Below are 20,415 nucleotides of genomic sequence, written 5' to 3' on the forward strand. Positions count from 1 at the left end.
CCTTCATCAGGAAGGGCTTATGCCCGAAACGGCGAGTTTCCTGCTCCTTGGATGCTGCCTGACCTGCTGCGCTTTTCCAGCAACACATTTTCAGCTCTGATCTCCAACATCTGCAGACCTCACTTTCTCCTTGAGGGGCTGAACAGCCTCCTCCAGTTCAGTCTTTCTGTTTAAAACCTAAAATGTGAACGTTCCGCAATGTTCTCGTTTTTGATCAATTGAAAACCTGGTGACGTTGAAGTTGATGGGTTTTTTGAATAAATAAGGAAGAATTGAAACTGCGACGTCAGCACAAAATGGTTGATGGCTTTTCTGTTCCCTGCCGCTGTCAATGTATTTGTTTAGATTCTTTTTCAATTGAAGCACCTATCTTCACTATTCATCAACATATTTGGAAAGCGAAATGGTCTTTAAATCTTGTTTTGTTTTGCTTTATTTACAGAGGACACATCTCCCTACAGACTACAACCTGACTGTTTTCTTACAGGACACTGCCAATATGGTAGGTTTGCCTGGATTGTCATCGGTTTACAGGGTGGTTATGTTATGTTGGGTAAGGGGGAGCTGTCAGTCTCAACTGGTAAAAGACATTTCTTCTCTCTCTGTGTCTCTCTTTCCCCTTCATGCAGCATGTCAACATTCATTTCCAATCCTTTCCCTGGCATTGCTGCTTTGTGGGAGCTGGCTGTGCACAATTGGCTGCCATTACAACAGCCTCATTCTTTAAAATGTAATTTATTGACCCTTAGGAGCTGTGGGATATCTTGTCGTCTTGAAATTCTCCCTGTAAAATGCAACTTTTGTTTTCTGTTTCATCCTATTTGCGGAATGAACTTCCAGCGGAAGCGATGGATATGGGTGCAGTTATAATATTTAAAATTCATTTGGATAAGTTCATGAATAAGAAATGGTTGGAGACATATGGGCCAAGCGCAGGTAGGTGGGGCTAGTTTAGTTTGGGATTATGGTTGGCATGGACTGGTTGGACCAAAGGGCCTGTTTCCGTCCTGTATGAGTCTACGGCTATGACATTTTTTTGATTCGATAACTGGGTGTCACTAACCAGCCTGGCATTTATTGACCATCTGTAATTGCCCAGAGGGTGGTTAAGTGTTAACCACATTGCTGTGGGTCTGGGCTTACATGTAGGCCGGACTGGGTGAAGACAGCTTTTACCTTCCCTGAAGTGAACCAGATGGGTTTTTTCCAACAATGGTTTCTTGTGATCACCATTAGATTCCTAATTCTTTTTTTAAAAAAATTGAATTCCAATTCGACCATGAATTTGATGATGGACTTTCCTGAAGAAGGGCTTATGCCCGAAACGTCGACTCTCCTGCTCCTGGAATGTTGCCTGACCTGCTGTGCTTTTCCAACACCACCCTTTTTCACTCTGATCTGCAGAACTCCCTTCCTCCTGAAACCATTCATTCCCTACCCCAACCTCCTGCAACCTCTCCCACCTTCAATCCGCGGAGATCTTCAAAATCCAGATTGATTGCATCCGAACGCCACCTGATTTTTCAAATGTCGGTATCTCTCACCAAGAAACCCTGTCAGCCAGCACACCGCGTCAGTGGCATCTTTTTCAAAAGCTGCTTTGTTGGCCGTGTAGACTATCTCCTGATCAATGGTGAAGGCTCTGGGCCACGATGTGCACTCAATTTATCGGTACATGGAATCTTTCAGGTAGTTTTGCAAAACAGAATTTTTTTCTTTTTTCCCCCTCTCTCTAACTCGGTTGCTTATCTGGCTGTTTGCATCAGTTTGTCAGCTTCAGCAGATTTGAGGTTTAGAGGCTGGGAGAATACAAACTCTGCTTTTGCAGTGGATAAAAGATTAGACGTGCCCTCCACTTCCTTTTGTCTTATTTTCTGGCCAAAGTAGCGAGAGCTTTATGTTCTATGGTAAATTCACAGCTCCTACCTGGTGAGTGTTTGACAGAGAATGTGGTCAGTTGGATGCTTTCACTTGGAAAATGTGCCATTCAAGTGGGTTCAGGAATGGAGTTACTGAGGAGTTCTTACCACCCCAGAAGGAGCTTCATTCTTTTCTTTGATGGTATAAACCTTGAACCTTCTTGAAGAGGGAAATGTGTTGCTAAAGATTTTTGTTTTGTCAAACTTCAAATGATTGCAACAATTTATACCAGGAGGAAAGGGTGCTGCTTGCTTGTTGAGTCCACTCTGGCTGAAGCCATGCAGACAGCGAAAGGATTCCTCAAGTTCCTGGGAAAAATAAGTTCAGAATATTAAGGGGGAAGGTAGGGATTGAGAACTGTTTTTTGGAAGGGAGTTGTGATACCAATTTCCATTTGCAATATATCAAAGTAACGAAGGGAGACCCCTATCTGCTGAGCCCATTAGCCCACCTTCATTACCTTAAGGCAGGATAATAAACTTCGACAGACTCCTGGCTGGTGTCCAATGTTTTACTTTCCGTAAGCTTAGGGTCATCCAACACACCCCATACCCTATGTCTGAACTCGCACAAAGTCCCATTCCCCTGACACACCCACAAAAGCTCCACTCGAGCCACATTTTGATTTTTTTTTTCTCTCCTAACATTTTCATCCTAGTTTACCAAACCCACAAGGGCCTTGTTCCTGCCTCACTCTGTGGAACCTCCTTCTGCTCTCCTCTCGCTCAAGGTGTTGTTTCCTTCACGGTGATCAGTCTATTCACAAACCAATCTGCACCTTTCTCGTATAAATTGTGATTGTTTAAAATTTGGTGTTCTTGCAAATGGTCCTGATGTAAACCTCAGCATTCTGACAGTCTTTTTCTGTCTGTCTGTTTTTTTTGTTTTTCCCACATCGCTTTCCCTTCCACCACTTCCCCCCTCTCTGTCTGTCTCTCCCCACACTCTCCCCTCTCTTTGCCCCGTGTCTGTCTCCGCCCCCCACTCTGTGTTCACCCTGAATTCCAACAGCCCCCATTGTATCTTCCCCATAGTGCCTCCACTGTGTCCTCATGTTTGTGCTCTAGCTCTCTATCTCTTTTCCCCACTTACACTCTCGTGCTTTCTCTCCCCCACCCCACTCACCCTTGTGCTCTCTCTCTTCACCCTTTCTCTCTCTTCAGTAATACTGGCTTTACCTCTGAGCCCCTGCTGACCTGTTGTGGGGCTGTGTGCATGGTGTTAGTGAGACTGCACTCCCATATTGTAAGTGTGCGATTTCAGAGTCTGTCTACAGTAAGCATGTAGGTGGGTTGCTGGTGTGATTACATTTGGGACCTCCAGTGTTGGGACTGAAGAATCCAGGTTTCTGAGTGACCCATTCACTGTGGATCTTAACATTGGGTGTGCTAGTGACTGTGTTCCCAAAAGAGCAAAACTAACTTACACAAGGAGGCAGAACGCGATATCTTCCAACTCTGAGTAAATATTTATTTGATATTGTAATGTCTTCCTCACTTCCAGTAAGGTGATGTATTTCTGGCACAGAAATACAACCTTTCTTCCAACTCAGTAAGGTGTGGTGCAACTTGAACTTGTAGTGTGGGCGTTGAGAGGAGCAAATTGATGAATTTGTACCAATGGAGCACACTAATCCTAAAGCTAGGCTAACTATTCTACCACGCCTGGCAAGTGAGTAGGGTTTTACTGTTACAGGGTAGGGCTGTTGTAATGTAATTCAGACAGTTGTTTTCACTTTTCTTCTCCAGCTTCACCCCACCCCCACCCCAACCCAAATCTGGTGGTTCCTGTTCTCCTAAAGAGTATGTGGTGCGTAACATTAGACTTGAATCTGTAATTGGACAGCGCCTGCTGGCTTATCCTGAATGTGAGAGGCATTTTGCTGACAACCATTTTGGGATTGTTACTCATGGTGTCAGTGTGATTCCCTTGTGTGTGCTGGAAGTTACATACGTTGATGCACTGGACTCTATTCTATGGAGACTGACTGACAGACTGTGCACCTCTTTCAACCCCATTTAAATAGTTGCCATCCATTCACTGGTTCACTCTCAGGGCAATGCCTTGATTGGCATAAGCCTACCCATTTCAAATTTTAACAGAGCCTGCCTGTTAACTGTCAATCATCATTTAATGGGTGCATTATTCACAGCAGCTCCTCCACCAATCAGAGTCAACTTGCCAACCAATCAGCATTTTTCCCTTGTGCAGGGCAAATATTGGTTTACTCCTTGAATTGGTTTTCTTGTGAATGGTCCTGATGAGTGCAAGACGTAAAGCTTTGACAAAATGTCTTTTTTTTTTAGCAATGTTTAATTATTGAACAATTATTTTATACAATTTATTGGAGTCTTTTCAAAGAAGTAGCGTACATTTTGGTTAAAGGAGAGCCTTTGCTTAGAGTCATAGAGATGTACAGCACTGAAACAGACCCTTCGGTCCAACTTGTCCATGCCGACCAGAAATCCTAAATTAATCTGGTCCCATTTGGCCCATATCCCTCTTAAACCCTTCCTATTCATATACCCATCCAGATGCCTTTTAAATGTTGAATTTCCAGAAACTGGCACTTCAAAGGTTATTATCAGGAAGTAAGGACTCCATATTGAATGAGAAACATTACAGACTGTCTGACTGACAGATAATGGAGGACACATGAATGGGTCTTCACCTGATTGACAGGATATGATGAGTGGGATCCTACAGTGTTCTGTATTAGGGGCTCAATCCTTTTATAATTTACATTAAGAGTTTAGCTGACCATGGTGGCTCAGTGGTCAGCACTGCTGCCTCAGTGCCAGGCACCCGGGTTCGATTCTACCCTCTGGGTACTGTCTGTGTGGGATTTGCACATTCTCCCCAGCTCTGTGTGGGTTTCCTCCCACAATCCAAAGATGGGTGGGTTAGGTGGATTGGCCAATGCTAAATTGCCCCACAGTGTTCAGGGATGTGTAGGCTAGGTGTCTTAGTGTAGATTAATAGGGTAGAGGAACGGGTCTGGGTGGGTTACTCTTCAGAGGGTCGGTATGGACTTGTTGGGCCGAAGGGCCTGTTTCCACACTGTAGGGAATCTGAGTGAAAGTGTGGCATCTAAAGTCATTGAATGACTCCAGAGTAGGTAAACAAGTCTGATTGCAGATGGTTATTGATGGGTTGAGTGACCAGGCAAATACTGGTGTAATATGGAACAATGCATATCTCTCAACTTGGCAGGAAGCATAAAAAGCAGAGGGTTGCTGCAATGAAAAACTGGTGTGAAATTTAGCAGTGCAAAGGGATTTGGGTGTTTTGGTACATGAGTCACAAAGGTACAACATGTCATCAGGAAGGCTAATGAGATGCTATCCCTTTTTATTGCAAAAGGATTGAACATAACTTTAGAATAATATTCTTTTATGGTGAGTCCGCATTGTCATTGCTGTGTGCACCTTTTGGTGATCTCATATAAGGCTCTTCAGAGGAGGTTTATGGGATTGATAGTGGGAAAGTCCTATTGGCTCCTACTTCTTGGGTCAGTTAGAGTGATACAGCACGAAAACAGACCCTTCGGTGCAACCCATGTTCCCAAACCAAGCTAGTCCCACCTGCCTACCCCAGCTCCCATCCCTCCAAACTGTTCCTATTCATGCTGTTATCCAAATGTCTTTTACATGTTGTGGCTGTACCCGCATCCACCACTTCCTCTGGAAGTTCATTCCGCACAGGAGGTCCTGTGGTGCTGGTGGGTGGCATCCCTGCCCCTGAACCCAAGCTCTTGATTTCGAGTCCCGCTTTAGGAGTTGCGTACACCCATAACACTTGGAGTGTCCACCTGCAAATCCTCCCAACGCTGGGCAGCAAGGACAGGTTGGACCGAAGGGTCTGTTTCCGTGCCGAATGACCTTGACATGCCAGTGGTGGGTGGCGAGAGATTCCAGGTTACCCATGTTCTGGGCAGCATGTTGCCACCACCATGTGACCCTTTTGGATGACATTTTTTCCCAGGCAAAGCAGACTCCTACCCATTCCCATGTGCCGTAACACACGGACACCATTTGACCCAACTGGCTCACCAATTTGCAAGGCTCCTTCCTCCTCATTTCTCATCCCATCAGTGGACCCTTCCTCCTCCTCTCTCCCTCGCGTGTCTATCCAGTTTCTCCTTTTCTCTAACCTGTCTCCTCTAACCAATCCATAAAGACTTTTCACTTATTTGAGTGAGGAGGCGACTTGAATTAATTTGCTCATGCATTAGTTCATCAATATTTATAGCCCCCCGTTTCCTGCCTGCCCAGCACCTTCTACCTGTTGACTCCTAATAAAAGAATGACTTGCATTTATATAGCCCCACTTTATAGAACGCCTACCGGGTGAAAAGAGGCTATTTGTGACTGCAATGATTCTCCAAAGAGCACTCCACCCAGACCCACACCCTATTCCTGTAATCCTGCATTTCTCGTGGCTAACCACCTAATCTGCACATCCCTGGAGTGTGGGAGGAAACCCACGCAAACACTGGGAGAACATGCAAACCCCACACGGACAGTTGCCCAATGGTGGAATCAAACCCAGGTCCCTGGTGCTGTGAGGCAGCAGGGCTAACCACTGAGCCACCGTGCCACCCTTTGATATAGAATGTCCCAGTGAGTGTATGGTTACAGTGATGCAGGAAATGGCTCCGCTGGTTATGCACAACGCAAGCTCCCACTAACAGCAGTGTGTTAACGAGCAGGATTACTGGCCTTCCTGCTCTTCCTTACCCCTCCTGTGTTCTTCCTTTGAAATTGTTTTCCGTCCCGCTGAGCAGGCAGACAAACATCTGTTGAAGGTCTTCCACGCAGTAGGCGTTCTATAAAGTGGGGCAATACAAATGCAAGTCATTCTTTTATTAGGGGTCAACAGGTAGAAGGTGCTGCAACATTAGGGCAGGCAGGAACCGGGGGGCTATAAATATTGATGAACTTATGCATGAGCAAGTTAATTCAAGTCACCTCCTCGCCCTAATAAATGAAAAGTCTTTATGGATTGGTTAAAGGAGGCAGAGAAGGAGAAGCTGGATAGACACACGAGCGGGCCGACAGACATCTGAGAACTGGCATGCCCAGGAGAGCTGAGCTCCCTCTGTGAGCCCTGCCAGCTAATCCTGATGCGTGTGTGTGTCCCGGCTGGGCCTTGAACCCACAATCTGGCCGAGTGGTAATGTCGCTCACCTATTAATCCAGAGACCCAGGTCATGTTGTAAAGTCCCTGGTTCAAATCCCACCACGGGGGATGGTAACATGTGAATTCGATAAATGGAGGGCCTAATGATGATCGTTGCTCATTGTCAGGAAAATCTCATCTGGTTCACTAATGCCCTTCACGGGAGGATACATCCATCCTTACGTGGTTTAGCCTCCATGTTACTCCAGACCCACCGTGATGTGGTTGACTCATAATTGCCCACATCCCATGAATGATTGAACAATTGAGATGTGGGTAAACGCTCCCCACTTGAGTTGTAGCTAACGGACGTGTCTAGGTTGTCTCTCAGGGTCTGAGAACCTCATCCTATTGGTCTTTTCTGGAATTTCTGATGACAATGATAGTCACCATCTCCTTGGCCTACCCGAGCTGTCAACCTCTCTCTCTTATTCCTCCAATAGGACAGCTGTTGCGTTGATCTGCAGGCAATGTTGTCCCTGAATCGGTCGATTGGACATCTTTACCGTCACTCGATGGATGAGCTCCAAAATCTGACTCTCGGCGTCCTGCGGGAGCTGAAATTTTTAAAAGATTGTCCTGTTGATGTAAGTTTCCCAAGACCTTTTGAAGTGGGGTGCTGGAGGAGCGGCAGAGTTCAGAGTTCACACAACTCCTAACGTATCCCACCTTTCTCCACCCTGACTCCCAGCGCAATCTACGGTAACATCAATATTCCTGGGGGCCATCACAAAAGTTATTGACTTTAAAATGTATGCACAATTCCCTAGGCTACTTGTACTCAGAAAATGAGAACTGCAGATGCTGGAGGTCAGAGTCGAGAGTGTGGCCCTGGAAAAGCACAGCAGGTCAGGCAGCATCCGAGGAGCAGGAAAATCGACGTATTGAGCATAAACTCTTTGTCAGGAATTTCTAATTCACTCATTCCTGACGAAGAGCTTATACTCGAAACATCGATTTTCCTGCTCCTCGGATGCTGCCTGACCTGCTGTGCTTTTCCAGCACCACTCTAATCTTGATTCTAGCTGGGTCTCCGGATTAATATGGTACCACTAATGTTCAGGGGACCTGGGTTCGAATCCCACCATGGCAGATGGTGAAATTTGAATTCCTTAAATATCTGGAATTAAGAGTTTAATGATGATTATGCGAGACTCATCCGGTTCACTAATGTCCTTTTAGGGAAGAAACTGCCATCCTTACTTGATCTAGAAGACCTGTGACCCCAGACCCACAGCAGTGTGATTAACTCTTAACTGCCCTCTGGGTAATTAGGGATGGGCAATAAATGCTGTTCTAGCTAGCTATGCCCATGTCCCGTGAATGAATAAATAAAGGGAAAAAAGCTTTCAAATTCAGTCAGCTAATGGTTTCACGTTGAGTGTACTGAAAGTTGACCTTCTTTTCAGGATTTTCTTTTATTTGCTCAGGAGAAAAAAATAAACCTTTTTAAGAACTAGTTATGAACATACAGGACCCTCCCATCTTGAAGAATGCACAAGGGGTCAAATCAGTCTGCCTTTGTTTAGTCCACTCATGGGATTGGGGTGTGATCCAACCATATTGACCATCCCTTATTACTCTGACTAAGTGGGGTGACCTATCTTCTTGAGCCACTTCAGTCTATCTGGTGTTGGGAGACCCACAATGCCATTAGGAAGGGGGTAGCTGGACTTTGACCCAGCGACACTGAAGGAACAATTATACTTTTCCAAGGTGGGATTGTGGGGGATAAATATTGGTCAGGACCACCTCCTTGTTGAATCTGCATCATCATTGTCCAGAAACTAAGGCCTTGTTTTTCCCTTTTCAATGAAATCTCTTTTGAAGATCTCTCCCTGCCACAGTCTTGTGCTCCCTTGGGAGCACATTGGAAATTGTTACCCAATGTCTACCCTTGAGCCTTTGAAGGGGGTAACTTCCTGACTTGGCATATGGTGCTGCAGACTGAGTCACTTCTGGCACTGCATTGGACAGTTTTATGCTTTTGAGGATATTTCTCTTGTTTTTTGTTTCATTTCAAAGTTATGTCTCCCTGCTAATGGTGACACCTTTTATTCCTCATTCCAGGAATCATTTCAATGTGAAACGGTGCAGTGGAACTCTTCACACCTTCTCCTGAACTTGATGGATCACTTCAGACGTTTTGACGCTACCTACGAGCAGAGAAAATGTGACTTTGGACGATGCACTTTATACACCTGCCTGTCAGGTAAGGAGGTCCTAATTTCTGCAGCTTCACTCGTCATCGTAGTGTTGTGCGGTGGTGGGGGTTAGTGTGCTCGTTGTTCTCGGCGGTGGGGAGGAGGGGGTGTTTGGGGCTCAGCAGTGACATGGAAGAGTGGGAGGAATGTAATATTTCCCTGTTACCTTGGGAGTGGAATTGACCAGGGTCCTATAACAAGCAACAATCTACATTCCCGTCTTCTCATGGCATTGCACCAGATCTAGAGGATCTTTAGGGTGAGAGGGGAAAGATATATAAAAGTGACGTACGGGGACAATGTTTTCACACACAGGGTGGTGCGTGCATGGAATGAGCTGCCCGATGAAGTGGTGGAGATCATTTGGCCCATTGAACATATCAGCTCTCTTTAGACGGACTATCAAATTAATCCCACTCCTCTTCCCCCGCATTAAGTGCAGCATTTATGGTCCATCCGTATTCACAACTTGGTCAAGCTCAGCATGGGGTAGTGGAGTTTGTTTCTCACCTTGCTGTAAGCGTGTCTCGGTGTAACCTGTAGCTCCCATCCCTCCCTTTTCTGCATGCCTGCGTATTGGTCACTGTAGTCTGAAGGATGCATGTGAGGATTTATTTCCCTTTCTTCACATTTTTAGGAGACGTTGAGACGACAATATTTCATGTAACAACAAATGCCACAGCAACTTCGATGGAGCCGGGAGTGTTTGCCAATGGAACTTGGAATGACCCCACCAGTGCGGTTATTGGCAATACAACCGACCCCACTCCAACTGTGACCCTTCACGACCTGACCAGCTTCACCAATGGAACCAGTCCGTCTCTGACCTGGACCGATGGGAACCTCACGAGCTCGACCAATGGAACCAGCACCGTTCTGGCTTCAGTGAATGGCAGCCTGGCTGCTACAATAGACCAAACCAGTGTCAACCCAACCCCCTCAAACAACGGAAACAATAGCCCTCTGGCAGCGACATTCTGCAGCACTGAACCCCGTGCGATCATCTCTCCAACAGCAACACAAACAGTTGTAATTATTCTTATCATCAGCGTCCTTTTGAACATAGCTCTCCTCATGTGCCTGCTGGAAAGGAGAAGGCGGATGGTAAGTGATTTTTTTTTTCCTTTTTGATATGAAGCTTCTTAATCCTAAGAGGTGTGAGAGAATATCTTCACAGTACTGTACCTCCCTCAAAGCAGACTTATTCCAACTCGGCATTTGTAAATCCTTATTTGCAGCAACTTTTGAATTGCGTTCATATCGCAGCTAGTAATAATGGAGCAATCAATGTCATGGAAACTAAAGGGGCCAGAATGAGAGGAGCATGGATTTCTCCACGGTGGGCCAGGTGACCTTACAGAAGTGGGAAAGGGGTCGGAAAACCAAGATGAGGAAGGGCATGTTTCGGCTGTACAGGACATTGGTTAGGCCACTGTTGGAATATTGTGAGCAGTTCTGGTCTCCTTCCTATCGCAAGAATGTTGTGAAACTTGACCGTATTCAGAAAAGATTTACAAGGATGTTGCCACGGTTGGATGATTTGAGCTATAGGGAAGGGCTGTTTTCCCTAGAGTGGTGGATGCTGAGGGGTGTGCTGGAGGTTGGTACAATAACAATATTTAAAATGCATCTAGATGGATATATGAATGGGAAGGGTTTAGAGGGATATGGGCCACATGCTGGCAAATGGAACTAGATTAGTTTAGAATACCTGGTTGGCATGGACTAGTTGGACCGAAGGGTCTGTTTCCATGATGGACATCTCTATGAGAGGTATGGATAGGAAAAGTAGACAAGGTCTTTCCCCTGAGATGGGGGAGTTCAGAACTAGAGGGCATAGATTTAGGGTGAGGGGAAAAGGTATAAAAGAGACCTAAGGGGCAATGTTTTCACACCGAGGGTGGTACGTGTATGGAATGAGCTGCCAGAGGATGCGGTGGAGGCTGGTACAATTGCAACATTTAAAAAGCATCTGGAGGATATAGGAAGGGTTTGGAAGGATATGGGCCAAGTGCTGGCAAATGGGACTAGATGGGGTTATGATACCTGGTCAGCATGGATGAGTTGGATTGAAGGGTCTGTTTCCATGCTGTACATCTCTGAGAACTTTTAATTGGCAAGGCACTGCTGCCTAAAGTACCAGTTAAGATGAGCATGCTTGGGAGGTCAATGGGGGATCTGGAAGGTAGTGTGAATTTAGTATAGGGATGCAGGGCATTGGATGGGATCAAGGTGCGAGACATGGAGGAACTCAGTTTGTGGATGTGTTTTGTTTGGGAGTGGTTTTGTTTTTTTGAGAGATGTGAAGGCCATTCTGATGGGCCAACTTGCAGGAGCATTGGACATAGTTTCGAGACGGGTCCATGCACAATCCAGGCTGACTCATCAGTCCTTACCATCAACAATACCATCTTTCAGGTCAAGTGCCAAACCACTGCCCCATCTGCTTGACGGGTGGATAGTAAAATGCAGTGCCACTCTCCTGAAGATCAGGTGGGTTCTCCCCAGTGTCCTGGGGAATATTCCTCCCCCCGCCTCAACCACAATCACTCCCCAAACAAAAACTCAACGAGGCTTGTCGATTTGTCGCCATTCCTGTGATCTTGCTGTGCACAATTAGGAGCTGCAGTTTCCTGCAACGGGGACCGCATTTAAATGCTTTGCCACGGAAAGTTAGTCAGGGCATTCTGAGCTGAGGGGTCCAAGATCTTTTACTCCATCAGTAAGGACTGCAGGTGCTGGAAGTCAGAGTCAATCGATGTGGAGCTGGGAAAATACAGCCCTGATGAAGGGTATCGGCCTGAAATGTTGACTTTGCTACTTGGATGCTGTCTGACCTACTGTGTTGGAGGAGAAGGTGAGCACTGCAGATGCTGGAGATCAGAGTTGACCGTGCGGTGCTGGAAAAGCGCAGCAGGTCAGGCAGCATCCGGGGAGCAAGAGCATCAACATTTCGGGCATGAGCTCTTCATCAGTTAACCCCTGATGAAGGGTTTATGCCCGAAACATCGATTCTCCTGCTCCTGAGATGCTGCCTGACCTGCTGTGCTTTTCCAGCAACACGCTCTCTTGACCTGCTGTTTTCCCAGCTCCATGTTGATTAATTAGTAACGCTAATTTTTTTTTTTGTGTGGGGAATTTTGAAGGATTGTTCATGTTTGTGTTACCCAGCCCTGAAGTTTTCATCAGGTGTTTATCAAATTGGATTTAGTGGTAACTAATTGCGTTTAGATGTCAATTTCTAAGCGTGCTGCGTTTTGACACTGTTTGACCTCTCTCAAACTTGGATCCCAGGCTGTGATGAGGCTGATGATTTCCATGGTGACAGTGAGGTTACCTCTGTGTTTCTCTGCCCTTGGACTGGGGGTTCCTGCTGTTTGGTCCCTGGACAGAAGGTGCCAACTAGAAGTGACCAACCAGAGGGCAATGTCTCACTTTAAAAAAATGACTCTGCAATGCAAGAGCTCGGGGTGTGCGGGATAAGATTAATATGGACAGAAATTTAGTTGGCGATTAGGAAACAGGAAGTGAGCTTAGTGGGTTTTCTCTTGGTTGGCAGGACATGCCAAGTGGTTTGCCACAGGGCTTTATGTTGTGGCAATTATTAATAACCTGGGGAATTCATGGCTGATAAATCTGCTGGTGGGACTTTCCTATGCGAGTTGTGAACAGGATAAAAGGGGGCTATAAAGGGACCTAGTCAGCAAGTAACAATCTGGTAGATGGGATGGGATGGGATGTGATGTGAATGTGGCCATTTTGGAAGGAAGAGAACAGCGTATTATATAAACAGACAGAGGCTGCATTTCAGAACTCTGCAATACCAATGGATCTGGGTATTCTGCTGCATGAATCTCAAGTTAGTTTGCAGGTGCAGCAAGTGATTAAGAAGGTAAACAGAATGTTGTTTATCACAAAGTAAAAGAAAGGGTGTTTTTTTTTTCTCTCCAGTTTTGAACAGAACATTGCTGAGTAAGATGTGCACAATGTTAGTCTCCGTCCTTTTTAGGAAAGGATATAAATACTTTAGGAGTGGTTTGGAGAAGGTTCACCCGTCTGATACCTGGGACTACGAGATGGTGGTGTTCTGTCACTCGGAAAGGTTGGACAGTTTAGGCTTGTGTCCTGTGAAGTACAAAGGAAAGTTACGCTGGCATTGGAGGCAGTCCAGAGAAGGTTCCCTGTGCTTTCCTCCGATTTGGAGGGATTTTCTTATGAGAAGAGGTTGATTAGATCGAGCCTGTTATTCATTGGAGCTTAGAATGAGAGAAAACCAGAGGATTCTTAGAGGGCTTGGTTAGGGCTCGATATGGATAGGTGGCTCCCCCTGTGGGAGAGTCTAGGACCAGAGGGTGTCATCTCAATGAAACCAGAACAATTCCCTTCTCTGAGGGTAGTGAATGTGTGGAATTCTTTCCTGTGGAAGGCCTTGGAGACTAGATCATTTAGTATATTCAAGGCTGGGAAGACTTCTTTTTAAATCAGTAAAGAGTACGGGGAAAGGACAGGAAAATGGAGTTGAGGATTGAGATTGGCCGTGATCCCATTGAATGATGGAGTGGACTCAATGGGCTGAATGGCCTATGTCTTAGGACATTTATAATAGGATCCTGAGGGGACTTGACAGGGTGGATGCCGAAAGGATGTATCCCCTTCTGGGAAAGACTAAACCTACGTGACACAGATTAAAAATAAGATTTGAGATGGGGCTTTTTTGTCCCCCTGAGGATTGTGGGTGGTTGGACATCTCTCTTTTCCCACCTCCCATGGTGGAGATGGCGCGATCATTTGAAGGCTGCTGTTGATAGCCTTCGACTCCCTGATTAGTCAAGAAACTACTGGCATTAGGCAAGACTGTGAAATTTGAGCTCAAAATCCGATCAGTTGTGACTGGTGGACCTGGTTTGATGGAGTGAATGGCCTGTATTTGCTGGTTGCTTCAATGTATGGAACATGCGCTCACGTTAATGCTGACTTTTGATGGTGGTTTCACCAGTTGTGTTGTCTTGCACAGTTCACTAGCTAGCACTTTTTATCTGCAGCAGAGGCAGTTGGGAGACTTTCTTTTGCAATGTGAGGGTGGCTGGTACCTGTGGAACTTTGAGACAAGATAGTCCCTCCAGGACAGAGGGAATAGGAAAATGCAAGGTCTTGTTACAAGATAAAGCAGCAGTGGTCCAAATGTTGGTTTCTAGGATGGGTTGTCGAACTGGGAACGGGATTGGCTACAAGTCTGTTTCTCCGCACGGAATTGCAAAGAGGCATGAGATGGGGTTTTTTTTGCTCATCAAGGATATCAAATTTCAAACGTTCATCAAAATTTATTCTACAGGAGGAATGCTTGACCTCTGGTTGAGGTATTGCTCTAGGGGAAGCAGTGGGGGGAATGGGCTCTCTCAGGCCCCAGGTAAAAGCTCAAGTTCTGAACCCTCCTGTTCAGAGAGCTGAATACTCGACATCAATGTTTGTCACTTCTAGAGATTGTAAACAAATCTAGTTGTATCTCCGCTGGCTCTACTTTCAAAACCCAAAACTAAATCTTTACTATTAGATGTGATCTAGTGATTGGATAATACTTGCTTAAGAATCCTAAATATACCAATAGCTATACTATCAACAAACTTAATACAATCATAATCATCATAAATCAAGCTTGTGTCTGTCTTTACAGTAATATACTGTGCTTTTTCTCTGTGGAGTTCAGCAATTTGCATACTTATTTGTTCACGGGATGAGGGTGTCATTGGCTGGGCCAGTGTTTACTGTCCACCCCTAATTGCCCAGAGGGCAGTTAAGAGTCAACCATTTTGCTGTGGGTCATAGAGATGTACAGCGTGGAAACAGACCCTTCGGTCCAACCCGTCCATGCCGACCAGATATCCCAACCCAATCTAGTCCCATCTGCCAGCATCCGGCCCATATTCCTCCAAACCCTTCCGATTCATATACCCATCCAAATGCCTCTTAAATGCTGCAATTGTACCAGCCTCCACCACTTCCTCTGGCAGCTCATTCCATACACATACCATCCTCTGCATGAAAAAGTTGCCCCTTAGGTCGCTTTTTATATCTTGCCCCTCTCACCCTAAACCTATGCCCTCTAGTTCTGGACTCCCCGGCCACAGGGAAAAGACTTTGCCTATATAACCTATCCATGCCCCTCATAATTTTGTAAACCTCTAAGTCTGGAGTTAAATCTAGGCCAGACCAGGTAAGGATGGCAGACTCCTTCCCTAAAGGACATTTGTGATGGCTTTCTCAAGATGGGATTTTCCAACCATTGACAGTGGATTCATAATTGCCATTAGGTTCTTACTTCCAGACTTTACTGAGTTCAAATTACACCATCTGTCATGGCTGGATTCAACACGATGTTGAAAATTCCCATTTGAATCCTATGACTCTCTCACATTCGGTCTGAGGGAATTGGCGCATTTCTCCCTCCTCCTCTTCCAAGAAATGTGTGTGTGAAATTAGTTTGGTCTGTATCATTTCAGTTGCTTGAGGTTAAAAGGGAGTTGGGAGCGGTCTTTATTTCTAAATTGAATTGCAATGATTTAAGTGTGAGGCAGTAGAGAACGAGCTGTGAGAGAAGGTAGTGCTGAAGTCATTTCTCTGGCGATGGAGACTGAGATTAGGATTGGTGGAGCAGAGCAGAGTAAAATGTGACGTTCCTGTCTCCACCTGAGCTGCTTTTTTTTAAGAGAAGTTAAATTTTAAAAAAAATTCATCCAGAAATCGATAGGGTGGGTGGAGAGAAACCGTTTTCTCTAGGGGAACTGAACAAAGGGGATAGAATTTTAAACTTAGAACCAAAGCCTTGGAATCTAAAGCCATTCAGGGCTGATGAAGGTTCCTGATAAGAGCTTATGCTTGAAATGTCAACTTTACTGCTCCTTGGATGCTGCTTGACTGGCTGTACGTTTCCAGCACCACACCTTTTGAATCTGAGGTCAGGAAGCATTCTTTCTATATAAAAGGGTTGAGTCTCTCTCTCTCTCTCTCTCTCTCTCTCTCTCTCTCTCTCTCTCTCTCTCTCTCTCTCTCTCTCTCTCCGGCCCAACACTGCAAAGAGAAACTCACCCAGACCCGTTTCCATACCCTCTTTTAAACCCTGGCTAATGCGCCTAACACTATGGGCAATTTAGCATGGCCAGTTCACCTGACCAGGAGGAAACGCATGCAAACTCCACACAGACATTCATCCAAGGCTGGAATTGAACCCGGGACCCTGGAGCTATGAGGCAGCAATGCCACCCAGTCTCTCCCTCCATTAAAAATGTCAGGAAGCGAGATTGTTGTTACACACGAAGATTATCGACCCAAGGTTAGGTAGATGGAGTGAAGCTATGTCAGTGGTGATCTTATTGAATGGTGAGGTCAAGGGGCTGAATGGCCTCCTCGGTCTGTTCACTGGCACTGATGACCTGCATGCCCATGTGTGTTAGGGACTTGTGCCTCTGTTAGTTCAGTGTCATGTTAAAGGGCTGTCTTTCTGTCACTTAGGCTCCTCCACATATGACTGAAATGGAGCCATTGTCATTACCCAGAGAGGAAGTTCTCGAGGCTTAGGAAAGGGAGAGCTTTGGAAAGGAATCGGGAGGTGAGTTTTTTTGTTTTCCTTTGAAAGCATGATGACCTAAAATTCAGGAGCAGGTTGTGATTTATTTCACCTTGACCAATTCTTGATTTGATTTGATTTATCACTGCCACACGTACCTGGGTACAGTGAAAAGTTTGGGTTTGGGTGCAGATCATACCACACAAAGTGCATCAGGGTAATAGAACAGAGCGGGGAGTACCGTGTTACAGTGCACTGACAGCGAGGTCAACATTAAAATTTGAGAAACAGGAAATTCGACGCCAGAGCCCTTCATCAGTCCTGATGAAACGTCGAATTTCCTGTTCCTTGGATGCTGCCTGACCTGCTGTGCTTTAACCAGCAACACATTTTCAGCTCTGATCTCCAACATCTGCAGACCTCACTTTTTACATTAAAATTTGAGAGGCCTATTCAGAAGTCTAATAACAGAAGCTGAACTTGAATCTGTTCGTACGTGTGGTTAATCTCTGGTATCTTCTGCCTGACAGAAGAGGTTGGAAGAGACTTTATTATTTGGGCTCCAGGCTTGTATTTCATTGTCTGACCTTTGACCATTCGTGGGAAGGTACTCTGATGTTGTACTCGTTTCTGAGATGTGAGGCATCACTGGCGAAGCCAACATTTATTGCCCACCCACCACTGCCCCAGAGGGTGGGGTAGAACAGAGTGAGGAGTCAAAAACGTGTGGCGCTGGAAAAGCACAGCCGGTCAGGCGGCAATCGAGGAGCAGGAGAGTCGATACTTCAGGCATGAGCCCTTCATCAGGAATGTGGGGGAGGGGGAGCTGGGGGAAGGTAGGTGTGAACGTGATAGGTAGATGGAGGTGGGGGGTGGTGATTGGAGGGGAGGGTGGAGTGGTTAGGTGGGAAGGAAGATGGACAGGTGGGTCAGCTCAAGAAGTTGGTCCTGAGTTGGAGGGGTGGGTCTGGGATGAGGTTGGAGGAAGGGAGATGAGGAAACTGGTGAAATCAGTATTAATCCCATGTGGTTGGAGGGTCCCTAGGTGGAAATTAAGTCGTTCTTCCTCCAGGTGTCTGGCAGAATCTGGTGGCGGTGGTGGCCCAGGACTTGCATGTTCTTGGCGGAGTGGGAGGGGGAATTGAAGTGTTCGGCCAAGGGCATTGGGGTCGTTTAGTGCATATGCCCCAGTACCACACTTTTTGACTGATCTCCAGCATCTGCAGTGCTTCATTTCTTCTGGAACAGAGAGAAAGCTCAGTACGTCAATTCTGAGCAGTTCAGAAAACCACATGTAGGCCAGACTGTGTAAAGACGACAGGTTTCCTTCCTTTAAAGGATATTAGAGGAAAATATAGGCTTTCTAAGTAACAGTCTAGTGGTTTTGAGGAGACGCTAATTGAATCCTAATTCCTTGGTCGCTGTGGTAGCAGTTGAACATACGTCTGCAAATCATTAGCTCAAACTCTGGATTACTCATCCAAAAAAAACCCCAGCCAATTAGCTATTATAACCTGTGAGAGTCAGCATCAAAGGATTCACTGATAGGACTTTTATCTTGTAGCTTTACAAGTTGATGTGCAATCGCCCTTAGTAACGTGACCCTCCTCTCCTTGGCAACCGCAGCAATAGGACTGAGTCACGGGATCCAGTACTGTGAATGTGTTCTCTCAGCCAGGCCCTGAAAGAGTTTGCTGAATGGTTTAAAGTTCTACAAAGGAAGTAAGGAGCCTTGCCAGCACTTGTCACTGTGGGCAAGAGGCCAGTTGTCAGTTCACAGCAATGGGACTGTAGGAAGAGCTATACTCCAACTCAGCAAAACCTGACTTAACAACACTGTCGTGCGTGTCTGCATCTGGGTGCTAAATTTCCCTTTAGTCTTCAAAGATGCCGACTGTCAAGGGATTGGGAGTTGAGGGGGGGTGGGGGGGGGGGGGGGGGTGGTGCTGGTGAATCTCTTTCTTCACCAACCCCCATCTGAATAACTGCAAGGCTCCCCGCACAGCGTGGTCTGAATTAACGTGCAGACCAATCCAGAACTGGGCCACATTTACCTTCAGGAGAGAGGGAGAGAACCTCCCTTCGCCAATGAGATCCATTGAGGAACCACTTGGCGAGGTTCACTTTCCCTTGGTGTCACGAGTGTTTTTTTTTCTCGCATCCCCCTGCATCGACAGAATGTGTGCCTTTGTGGTGGATGGGGGTGGGGGGATTTGGGCAGTGCATTGAGACTCACCAGGATCACCAGATTGGGAGGGTGGGTTTTGCGATCCGATTGCATTTCCAGGCTCTGCAAACAACTCTTGTAAATGGGTCAGGGTGGTTGGGTGGGGGGTGTTGGACCTGGACATTTAAAATTGCTCTGGCAGGAGAACCGTCTAATTATATTTCACCAATCCTGGCAGAAACAGGCAGTACAGTCTGACTGGGCCATTGTCCATGCTCTACTTCCCATCTGAACCTTCCATTCCATTTCTCCTTCATTTCCTTTTCCTCCCTCAACATAAACCACCTCCCAACCCCAAATCCCAGCCAGTGGCATGATGCAACACACCAACCCAGTCTTAATGCTTGTGGACGTTTAGCTAGTCTTTACCTCAGATGGCTTGCTGGTGGAAAGGGTGCCTGTGTAGAAGGCTTTGCTGGCGAGGGCACACATGGAGGCACACTGAAAGATTTCCCAGCTCATTGCCAACCTTACCAATTCCATCAAGTGAGGTTCGAGCCCTCTTTCTGGTCAGTTGGTGGATAGGTGAGGGGTGGGTTGGGTGTGCAATATTCTGTCTCTATGACCCAGCTTTCCCTTTCATTGCATCATCAGTGTTCATCTCGAGGACAGGTTCCTCGTTCTCACCACTGCTGGTTCACACAGTGACTGACTGCAAGGATTCATCGGTGTCCAGACAGAATCAAAACTGTGCACTCACCAGAAATCTGCAATTGCAAATGGGAGGATGTTGGGATTAGGCTGTGTGTGTTTCTCTGAGTCCTACTGCACAGAAACAGACCCTTGGGTCCAACCAGTCCACCCCAAGCTCCATTAATCCCACCTGCCTGCTCCTGGCCCATATCCCTCCAAACCCTTTCCTATTCATGTCCTTATCCAAATGTCTTTTAAACATTGTAATTGTACCCACATCCATCACTTCCTCTGGAAGTTCATTCGACCTGAAAAACACCCTCTGTAAAAAAAAACTTGCCCCTGATATCTTTATTAAATCTCTCTCCTCTGACCTTAAGTCTGCCCCAAGTGTTGAAACCCCCGTCCTAGGGAAAAGACAATCCATCTCTGTCTCTGTCTGTCTCTCTGTGTGCCTGTCTCTGTCTCTCTGTGTGCTGCTCTCTTTGTCTCTGTCTGTCTGTCTGCCTGTATTGGAACAGTTCAGGGACGTGACAGCTGAGGAAATGGCAGAGGACCCAAAAGGGAAGGACAATGACTGACTGCCACAGGTTTCACTGACCAAGAGTTTGAAAACCGCTCCATAGTTGCAGTGTCTCAACTCCTATTGCAGGCAGTCTACCCCCAGGCATAACCAATCAAGGTCAGTG

At 46.2% G+C, this 20,415-nt stretch overlaps 1 protein-coding gene across 2 annotated transcripts in view; it reads left to right on the forward strand.

Moving 5' to 3' along the window:
- LOC132831335 (uncharacterized) overlaps positions 1-20,415 on the forward strand; it is a 49,929-nt gene that overhangs the window by 26,079 nt on the left and 3,435 nt on the right. The window contains exons 4-8 of one of the 2 annotated variants that reach the window (XM_060849421.1): positions 443-502; positions 7,545-7,688; positions 9,172-9,313; positions 9,943-10,409; positions 16,812-16,908. In XM_060849421.1, the coding sequence (XP_060705404.1) occupies positions 443-502; positions 7,545-7,688; positions 9,172-9,313; positions 9,943-10,409; positions 16,812-16,877 (879 nt within the window). In that variant the 3' untranslated portion in view covers positions 16,878-16,908. The remainder of the gene's footprint in view (positions 1-442; positions 503-7,544; positions 7,689-9,171; positions 9,314-9,942; positions 10,410-16,811; positions 16,909-20,415) is intronic. The other variant, XM_060849422.1, reaches the window with a different exon arrangement.

The sequence above is a fragment of the Hemiscyllium ocellatum genome, chromosome 33 (genome assembly GCF_020745735.1).
Source record: "Hemiscyllium ocellatum isolate sHemOce1 chromosome 33, sHemOce1.pat.X.cur, whole genome shotgun sequence".
NCBI lineage: Eukaryota > Metazoa > Chordata > Chondrichthyes > Orectolobiformes > Hemiscylliidae > Hemiscyllium > Hemiscyllium ocellatum.